The sequence below is a fragment of the Centroberyx affinis genome, unplaced genomic scaffold, assembly GCF_046629955.1.
Source record: "Centroberyx affinis isolate AG114_WGS23_722 - 3 ecotype Tasmania unplaced genomic scaffold, CSIRO-AGI_Caff_v1 ptg002816l_1, whole genome shotgun sequence".
NCBI classification, from domain to species: domain Eukaryota; kingdom Metazoa; phylum Chordata; class Actinopteri; order Beryciformes; family Berycidae; genus Centroberyx; species Centroberyx affinis.
The window spans coordinates 23,544-33,705 of record NW_027280960.1 but is presented as its reverse complement, the minus strand read 5'-3'; the positions used below and the strand labels follow the sequence as shown (position 1 = coordinate 33,705).

The following is a 10,162-nucleotide window of genomic DNA, read 5'->3' as shown; positions in this document are numbered from 1 at the left end:
TTACTGCCTTTAAATCAAGAATAAATGTACAAATACTGTATATTATTGAGCAATTAAATGAATAAATAAAATGCAAAGTAAATCAACTGTCATGTCAAGGTTTCTAGACTGTTTTTCTGTAGCTGTGATCAGGGAGGAACCTCCATCATATCAGAGGTGGACGACACCGCCTGGCTAATATCTGATTCTTAATTAAAGCCCAATATTGGCAAATACATCAATCTAGCCCTTTTACACATTCCACACATGATCATACTAAAGCCTATATATATAAAATGTAAGATAAAGAAGGGAATAAGAAGCAGGTGTACTTTGTTCGCAGCAATCATGTAATATATTGAAAATATGGGGTTTTGCACTGTTATACTATGTGTTGATATAATTGGGTAATTATTTTTTAACAATTAATTCTGTTCTCCACCATTATCCATAACATCCCTATATCTAAGTAAACAATGCTCATTCACTTTAATATTATTAAATGTTTCAAATATGCACCATGTTATGTTTTTATAGCCTAATGATCATATGCTGAAAATAATCTGCACACATTCATCACTAGCCTTTTATGTGTTGTGGTTCATATTTTAAGAGCAGCATGAGGAATGAAAAGTGAATATTCTGTAGTGGTTGTTCTGGACAGTTCAGCAGCAGAACAAAAGTTTAAAGAGCACAGGACCACAGGAAAGAGACTAAATGTTTAGTAAAATCTAAAAGTCCACTTTATTAAACAGCATTCATATTAACAACAGTTCCACAGTCACTCCCCCTTAAAGAGCAAGGCCTCTACTAAACTACAGTGGTCTGGTTTATCATGGAGTTGTACACCTTTAAAGGAAACAGAAGTTTTAATGTTATAAAGAGAGAAGGAACAAATTACTTGACTGGGCTCATAATTCTATAATGCACTGGTAAGTCCGGTGTGAATATGGGTTATTACTTTAAGATCTCTCGAAACTGTTGTAGAAAAAAAAAACTGTTCAGGAGGCCATCAGATGGATGGAAATGGAAGATAAGAACCAGAAGAGATAAAGAGAAACATCTACCATCTTAAATTTGACTCCTGATTCACACGCATGAATTCCTGTCATGATACACAGGCAGTAGTACCAAAGTTAACATTTTCAAATGCTATTTATGAACATTATTTGACTTCATGTGAAGTGTCCTTAATAACCATTATTATTTTAATGGTTAACCCTAAATGTACAAAGGCTTGTGACTTGCATGATATATCCTTATTAGATGGTTATTTGGTTGCACCATACCTCTGTGATGGGTAAGAGTCAACTGTGGCTCTCAAACACGGATTATTACAACTCTTCAAAACTGTATGAAAATAAAAAATAAAAAAAAAGACCTTTTTCCTTTCTTGTAACCTCCAATAGACTTTTGCTGGCAAGATCAGAGGAAGGAAGGAATTTAGACAATTCACTTACAAAACATAAATCATCACTCATACTCTCTCTGCAATGCGTACGCTAAATTGTAATTGTCCTGCTCTCTTGTGTTATGTTGGGCTACACTGAGACTCATGTTAACATCTGACAGGACAAGGAGTTTGCACAAATGTTGCATTAAACAAAACAAAAAAATACTATTAAATAGTACTATTTACATAATGAAGACAAACATCTGCTTTCTCATATTGAGGAGCTTTCTCTATGCAACATGAATGCGTCTGGATGAGGAAGCAGGAAGGCAGGACAGGAGTGTTTTATCTTCTAGATGCAGACGTAAGACCTCCAGACGTTTCTCTGCTTCATTGTGTTTGCTTTCTGGCTTTTCTTTAAATACACAGGAAGGACGAATCTTACAGCAGCTTCATGGCTGACTGAAATCAGTCCTCTAAGACTTCCTGGATTTTTCAGAAAGCAAAAGTCAACGAGGCAGACGTTAAAGTAAAGGGAAATAAAGAAGAAAGAAAGAATAAGAAAGTTGAAAAAAGTCTAAATGTTTTGATGATCCGGGCGGACCCGACACAACAGCAGCCAGAGGAGGTGAAAGGTCAACGGGAGAGGAGAGGAAGGTCACTGGGATTCATGATGAGACTGGAATCTAGGTTCAGGTTATCTGTGGAGACAGAAAAAAAAAAAAAAAAACATCTTTAAAGCCGTGACTATAGAAGAATCTTCACACTCATCCATCACTAGTAATCATTCGCAAATACTTCAAGCTGAACTAGTCCAGATTTTGATGTACAAATTCAGCCGTATATACGTAGATAATGAGATAAATATTGGACTTTTGGACCCACAATGCAATTGTTTGGCTACCTAACATTTGAATTATGCTGCAGCTGTTGGAAACTTGATTGACATTTTCTGCTTTTTTTTTTTTGGAGCTGTAAAAAGATTTCCCTGTTAACTTCAACAGTTTGTTAAAAGACTGAGATGGAACACGGCTAACGTTCTGTGTTTGGTTTTCCTGCAAACGTCAACAGACTTTCCATTGGGGATGAGCAGATAATGGCTGAATTTGCATCTTGGGGTGAACTTTTCCTTTAAACTATATCATCAATTTCATCGTTATCTTTTTCAGGGGTGACCACTTCCTTCTTAAAACTAGGCAGAGCAGCTTTAAATACAGGTAGAGAACAGTTAGTGACCAATCAAATTGCTTTCAAATCAAATTATTTATTAATCTAGGCACAAGGCATAAGTCACAAGTGAATTATAACTTTTCTATGTATATCACCAGTGTTTTCACAATGAGCACTAACAACATTTTGTTTGGGTAATTAGTGCCAAGTGTATTTTGAGGATAGTGTTGATCCTAATGCGAGTGGTCATTGCACCTGTAAGCAGATTTCATTTAAAACTGTGCTTACATTCAGCATTTATAATTTTTTTTCATCACTTTGGTTTTTTTCCTTTGGTATAAAGAACAGTCAGGGGTGATTTGAAACATTCTTATGGTCAAACTCACTCGATGGATGTATTCTCTGTAGGCGTCATCATTGATCAATGTCATATATGTTATGAATGTTAACATATAAGCAATAAGTAAAAGAGAACTAATAGATTGTACATCAATATGTTAATTGTGAACAAAATTAAGTCCTTGCACATGTCATGAATCCTGCAATTGTTTTTACATTTAAAACTTTTCTCAAGAATAAAAGTAAGAATAATTTAAGGTTTTGTGAATGAGGCTCAATTTGTGTCGGCAGATTTCAACCCAGTTTAACTCGTAGAGACTGGAGGACACTTTCCATCACTATCAACAAAACGTAAGGATTTTTTGTGGAGGAATTGTCTCAGTTCCCTACAGTCAGTGAATATTGCAAACAAAAATACTTGATTTTGCCGTGGGTTTTCTCAAAAACTGCAAAGCAAATTACTGGGTTTTTTTACGTGAAATTTTACAACAAAGTAAAACACTGTGCTTGGATTTCAGTCTTCGTAACCTTCAGCTCCACATCAGCACCCCAAGGTAAAAGCGTTACCAATCTTCCCGTTGCACGACAGGAAGTTGATCACCGCGTATGCCAAAACGTCACTTTTCTTTCACATATTGTCTATTTGAGTTATTCTGTATGTGTTCATGAATTAAAGCTTCACCTTGATCAAAGTTGTTGAGTTTTTTGGAGTTGGAACCCTCACCGAGTCCCTCAATGTCCACCAGATCACTGTTGACATCCGAGTCATTCAGAGCACTGAGTGTCACATCTACACACACACACACACACACACACACACACACACACACACAAAAGAAGAGGAAAATTAATTGTAGCATTAGTGGACAATGTGAAAAAAGTAAATTAATAAATATCCCAGTAAAAGTGAAAGCATCAGTTTTAAAGCTGCAATAAGCGATTTCCCGACCACTAGAGGGTGACAGAAACCACAACACATTTGTAAATAAAGCACAGCAGAACTACTGGACTACTGAGAACCCCAAGGGCAAACCGTGCATAAAGGCTAATAGCTAAGCTAACTAGGGCTGCAACTAACGATTATTTTCATTGTTGATCAATCTGTTGATTATTTTCTCGATTAATCGATTAGTTGTTTGGTCTATAAAATGTCAGGAAATGGTGAAAAATGTGGATCAGTGTTTCCCAAAGCCCAAGATGACGTCCTCAAATGTCTTGTTTTGTCCACAACCCAAAGATATTCAGTTTACTGTCATAGAGGAGTAAAGAAACCAGAAAATATTCACATTTAAGAAGCTGGAATCAGACAATTTTGACTTATTTTTCTTAAAAAAGTACTCGATTAATCGATTATCAAAATAGTTGGCAATTAATTTAATAGTTGACAACTAATCGATTAATCGATTAATCGTTGCAGTTCTAAAGCTAACCATACCTACGGAGAAGTGTCACCTGTTACCAGTCTCGCTTTGCCAGATTTTTTCCCGCTGAAGGTTACGTGTCCCACAAGAGGTAGGAAGCAAGTTTACTAGTTTAACTAGTTTACTCGCTCACTTCATTGATTCCGCCATTACAAGAATTTTTTTTGAGACGTGAGAATGGAGTTGGAGTTGAGAGACGACGTCTCATATGCAGATATCTGTTTATAGAGATTAGCCGAAATGTCGTCCGGACCTAAAACACCTACAAAAAGTAAAATCCTCCTGGAAGAAGTTCTATCATCATACTATAAAGCAAGGAGTCTCTGTCTGTATGTGTGTCCTTCGCAAATCTCGAGAACCGTTCGTCCGATCTACTTCACACTTGGCGGGTGTATTGCTGGGGACCCAAGGACATGCCATGTCGGATCAATCTTGGAACCCATCGTCTATCGGTCTGACAATGATTAGACTTTATTACCAATATTTATTACCAATATAGACCAATATTTCGGGGTTTCCGGTGTAGCCAGCGGACATCCAGGCCAAGACTTCCTCTTCCGTGCGCCGGTCATTGTTTACAGTCTGATTAGCAACTTGAGACGCGAGAATGGAGTCGGAGTTGAGAGACAACGTCTCATATGCAGATATCTGTTTATAGAGATTAGCCGAAATGTCGTCCGGACCTAAAACACCTACAAAAAGTATCGATGTTTGTGTTTTGTGCGGAGAAACGTTCGACTCTCGTGTCTCAAGTTGCTAATCGGACTGTAAACAATGACCGGCTCACGGAAGAGGAAGTCTTGGCCCGGATGTCCGCTGGCTACACCGGAAACCCCCGAAATATTGGCCGTCGCCCCCAGAGTCTAATCCTCATCAGACCGATAGACGATGGGTTCAGAGATTGCATCCGCCTTATCAGAATATTCTCTTTTACTTATAAGTTACTGAATGGATCTACAGCCACAGCACAACAATCTATTACAGGCATCTCTCTTTTTCTAGCCTGGTTGTATTATATTTAGACATTATGTTGTGCTAATTCTCCAATGGACTTCCAGCTATCGTTGATGGGAGTTTTCATTCCACCCAATCACCAGTTCCCCTCTCTCTGGTTGAAATTGTATTGTGCCAATCGGTAAAATCAGCTGGTGTAGTGTTTGGTTCGCATGAAAATCTGCAGACTCTTGGCCCTTCATGGACCATGGCTGCCTATCCATGACTTATTCCACCCTCTGATCTTCTTACACTGTCATACATCATTAGTTTGTGATGTTCAATTCAGTCCAGGAGTTATTTCCTACATTTCCCAAAATGCTTTTCAACAATCCCTAGAGAACGTCCCTGAACTTACTGCATCCAGCTGTCGGTGTCGGAGGTGAGAGCAGCACAGCGATAGTGATAGTAAGAACAGAGCAAGTTTTTCCAGTTGGGAAAGATGAGAGTCTTGCCCCTGAAGCGCAAAATATCTTGTGGCTGCTTTGCATTCTCGTCTATTGAGGCTGCTGTTGGTGGAGGAACTGGTATGTCTTCCTCTTCCATGATGAACTTCTTCCTGTATTGTTGAATTGTTGAACAGTAAAAAAAAAAACAGCGGCTCTAGAAAGAAGCCCTCGCTCTTTGATTCTGAGGGACTGACACCAAAACCTGATGTTTACCGTTGATGTTTTAGATCGCTGAATCATTTTCTGCTATCCAACCCCACTGTAGCTGTGCTGATGTCATCGACGTTTGGCCAATTATCCACACGGAATAGGAAAAATACACCACCAAATAACAAAATGGACCCAGAAATGCATTGCCAATAGCTCTTCTTTTAAAGGGTAAGGCCGGTGTTTTTTAATGCATTGCTTACACTGAAAGTAGTCCCCGGCGTAATGAAGAATTTGTTCCCATTTGAATTTGATTTGGTAATAACTGCAACAGCCTGAATTTTCGTGGTAACAGTTAGCGATTTTTAAAATGTAAACTATGTCTTTGTGAGCTGGATTTAAAGGTTTTTAGCTTACAATTGGAGCCTTGATGACTTCCGGGTTGACGGCTAAAAACGGAACGTGGGAAGTCAGGAAGTAACGGGAGGAGAGCAAACGCTTTGTTGGTTTTGTTATTTTCATAGGATTTGTTGACGGTAAGAAATGCATTTAAAAAACACTGGCCTTATCCTTTAAACAGTTACAGTGTTTTAGGGTGGATTTTCCCTTTAAGATGGCCGCCATAGGATGTTTTGCTTGGTGCTCCATACAAAGGCATCATCTGACAGTACATAACATCTTTGAGTCTCATGCACTGTCCATGCATGAAACGATGTTCATGTATGTTTTATGTTGTTGACCATGATGGTTCCCTTCTGGATCCCTTCAGCTTCTGTGACTCACCTGCAGTCTTCTGTTTCTTCATGGGGGGCTGGCCAGACCGGGGGCCCTGGAGCCCCGTTGCCACGACAACCTGAGCCGCCGGCACGGAGATGACGGTTGGGGTGCCCTGGGTTGCCATGGCGATGGCGGCGGCGGCGGCGGCCTTCTTGACGACCTTCTTGGGCCCGTCAGAGGAGACGGGCAGACCGCTGTCCTCGTACAGCTTCCTCTTCACCGTGCTCTTCATCTGACCACTGGAGGAAAGACAGAGATGAGATCTGAACTGACTTTACAAAGCATTTACACACTGGGCGCTACGAGGCAATGGAGAGGAGCAATTATGGGTGTGACAGTGATGGACAACATTGGCGAAATCAATGTGGATAACAGAGTAAGGGCCAAACGCATCATAATCAGCCTTACAATGTTATCAGCTGTAGACAAAGTGATAGTGGAGGTGACATGGGATAAGTTTCTATGTAGAGATGTCAAGTAGGGCTGAACGATTTTGAAAAAATATCTAATTGCGATTATTTTGACTGATATTGCAATTGCGAGATGATTTGCGATATTAGAGGGAATGATCATTTTTACATCGTTATTCTCATTTTCATTGAAAAACGTATTAAAATGATTATGGTGTGATTTTTGCGGGGATCTGTACCAAACAAAGATGTTTTCTTAAGTCTGTAGAATATGATGTGTAGGCCAGGACATCTCTGCAGCACCACAATATTTACTTTAAAATGCTATTTTGACACATTTCACCTTTAACAAATATTGCACCTCCTGCGATTTGGAAAATTGCAGTAGGCCATATTGCGATTTAGATAAAATTTCGATTGATTGTTCAGCCCTAATGTCAAGCTGGAGAAAATGAAGGTTCAAATAACTAGGCTCTGATCCACCTCACCACCTAGGAGAGAAGCAGGAAAAAAGGTAACCATTCTCTCTTGTATAGAGAGAACTCAGGCCAAACTCCATTAAAACATGTGGTACTTTTAATGTGGTATTGGTTATCCACAAAGGTATATATACCTCCTAAAATGACTCAAGATATTTTCTGAATCGTTAAGATCCACTCTTCAATTCAGCATTCATATAATCAGCCAAGCAGCACTTTTATCAATATAATTTCAATTTTAGTGGAGGTCGGCCTGTTATTCCCACAGTCATCTTCCACTAAAATACCCCATGGTGGGCAGTAGCAAGCAGTTTAAACCCATTCTATCTACACTTGGATTTTGGAGGTCACTTTCCCCTAATCCCCCCAAAAAAAAAAAAGTCTACGCCTGCTCTCACTCAAATGAATACTGAGCGTCACCACCCTTAGTTTGTGTGTGTGTGTGTGTGTGTGTGTGTGTGTGTGTGTGTGTGTGTGTGTGTGTGTGTGTGTTACCCTGCAGGACTGGAGTCAGCGACAGGGTGGAGCTGCATGGTGAGCTCTCCGAGTTTGGTGAAGGCTGCTCCTGCTGCAGAGAAGATCTCCCCAACCTGAAGAATAAACACAGACAACTAATATTAAATCAACTAATTCACTATAGGCAACCCCGGGCTTCACTGCTCCCATCTGGTATGGCAACATATATATTCTGACTGCCATTATTTATTGGTACAGTGATAATGAAGTGATAAAATACAGGAATAGAAAACAAGAGAGAAAATATAAACGAGATGAAAATAACACTTGAAACTGAAGTAGCACTGATGGGGAAAATTAAGCTATAGGGGAAGTGAGAGTGTTAGTAGTTGAGTGGGAGGGCCTGTGTGTGTGTGTGTGTGTGTGTGTGTGTGTGTGTGTGTGTGTGTGTGTGTGTTAAAAGAAAGAAAGAGATGAGATGAGATAGAAGAGAAAATGTGTGTGAGATACAAAGACAAAAATTCAAGTGGTTTAATTTTTTTGAGATGTAGGTTGATGCCATTATACAGGTTACTGCCTTTCAAACAGGCAATCTATTCCAGTGGTTCTCAACGTGGGGTCCGGGGACCACCAGGGGTCCTTGAGGGGGTTCCAGGTGGTCCCCAGCAAATTGATCTATTGTTAAACTTCAGCATTATTTCATTTACAAGAAGTTAACACAATTAGAGAATGTAGAAGAATGACTGTTTTGATCATAGTTTCTCTGTTATCTCTCTTCCTACAATACAGATAGTCATGGGATTCTGGACAAAATCATATCTAACAATACAAATATTCTCAGATTTGGGTCCAAGAGACAACATCTCATCAAATGGGGGTCCGTAGCGCTAATGTGGACTAAACTAGGAGTCCTTGATATGTAAAAGGTTGAGAATCACTGATCTATTCATCATCTACTACAAGGATGCAAAAGTGCACAACTTTTCCACAACTTATCATAACTAAGTCAGATCCATGACCTAAAACTATTCTTCCTTCCTGGTTTGTTTATGTTGTTTTTCAGTCTGGTTTCCACTCCAGATGGACTGAAAACATTTATCGAATGCAATGAATATGTGACACAAATTGGGGGGGAAATGCGTGCTGACTGACCCATTTGAAAATCCCCTATTAAGTATTAGCTGACTTCTCCAGAAACTCCAACAAATTCCCTGACTTTTCCCGAATACACCTCTAAAAACTCCATGATATTCCAGGCTTTCAGAGTGGGAACCGTATTTGGAGGGGGGCTTTTATTTTGGTGCCCTAATGCAACTGTATAGAAGTGATAATGTGCTATTCAAACTGGCTTAGAGAAACTCTACAGTGACAACCAACATCCCCAGTGACTCATGTCCTAAAATGACTTACTTTAGTGGAGGCTGAGGTCATTCTGCTGAACTCGATAGGACTGAATGAACAGGACTGAACCACAGCTAAGGCGCTAACTAGCTAGCTAACGTTAGCTTAGCATTCGCCGTTCCTCCTGGTGCGGCAGGTAGCAGCTAAATGTTCTGCTGTTCCTCCACTATCAGTGTTGATGTCTGGAAAAATCCAACATCTCATCAGTCCGCTGCATGGCTACAACCTGACCTGGCGTTTCGTTTAATCACATTACAGCTGCAGCTTCCTTCCAGGTTTCAGACACAAAATACAACGGACTGGCTGATGCCGCCTTCGCTGTCTCCTCGTAAATTCCCATTTCCAAGTACGTTACTACGACTGGTCGTGCACCCAACGTGCTTTTGACTGGCAACAATAACAAAATGGGAAGTGAAATTTATTTTTGTGTCTGTCGTTTTGTTATAGAAATCAAGCAGCACAGAGATATTTTGTGCTGCAGCAGAATGACGTTTTTAATAATTCGATTCATGTGGGTATTGTATGTGTAAAGTTGTTGTATATTTTGATGACAATAATTTATTTAACAAAATACCATCACTTGTTGACAAGAGTTTCGTGCTCTCTGTCCCTTAAACGTCACATCCCGGCAACCCAGACTTTCCCGATGTTACCATTATACCGTCATAATGTTTCCAACTCGTATTTGCCACTTCGTTGGGTCGTTCATGCGCGCCGAATTTGATTAGAATATTCCCAACAACACTTG

The 10,162-nt window shown here is 39.7% G+C and overlaps 1 protein-coding gene across 1 annotated transcript; it reads right to left on the bottom strand.

The window, feature by feature from the left end:
- Window positions 1–722: 722 nt before the first annotated feature.
- LOC139658030 (BPTF-associated chromatin complex component 1-like) lies at window positions 723–9,722 on the bottom strand. The gene is made up of 5 exons (XM_071536048.1): window positions 9,424–9,722; window positions 8,053–8,147; window positions 6,675–6,907; window positions 3,564–3,671; window positions 723–2,073 (listed from the first exon to the last, which is right to left on the bottom strand). Exons 1-5 carry the CDS (start codon window positions 9,442–9,444, stop codon window positions 2,009–2,011), a joined length of 522 nt encoding a protein of 173 aa, XP_071392149.1. The 5' UTR covers window positions 9,445–9,722; the 3' UTR covers window positions 723–2,008.
- Window positions 9,723–10,162: the final 440 nt, after the last annotated feature.

Bases quoted from the DNA above. Each gene is read 5' to 3' on its own strand.
- LOC139658030 (XM_071536048.1), bottom strand. From the start codon at position 9,444: ATGACCTCAGCCTCCACTAAA. The intron at 3,672-6,674 runs GTGAGTCACAGA...GTGTGTGTGTAG, and splicing joins GAAGAAACAGAAGACTGCAG to ATGTGACACTCAGTGCTCTG. The intron at 2,074-3,563 runs GTGAAGCTTTAA...CTGTCTCCACAG, and splicing joins ACTCAACAACTTTGATCAAG to ATAACCTGAACCTAGATTCC.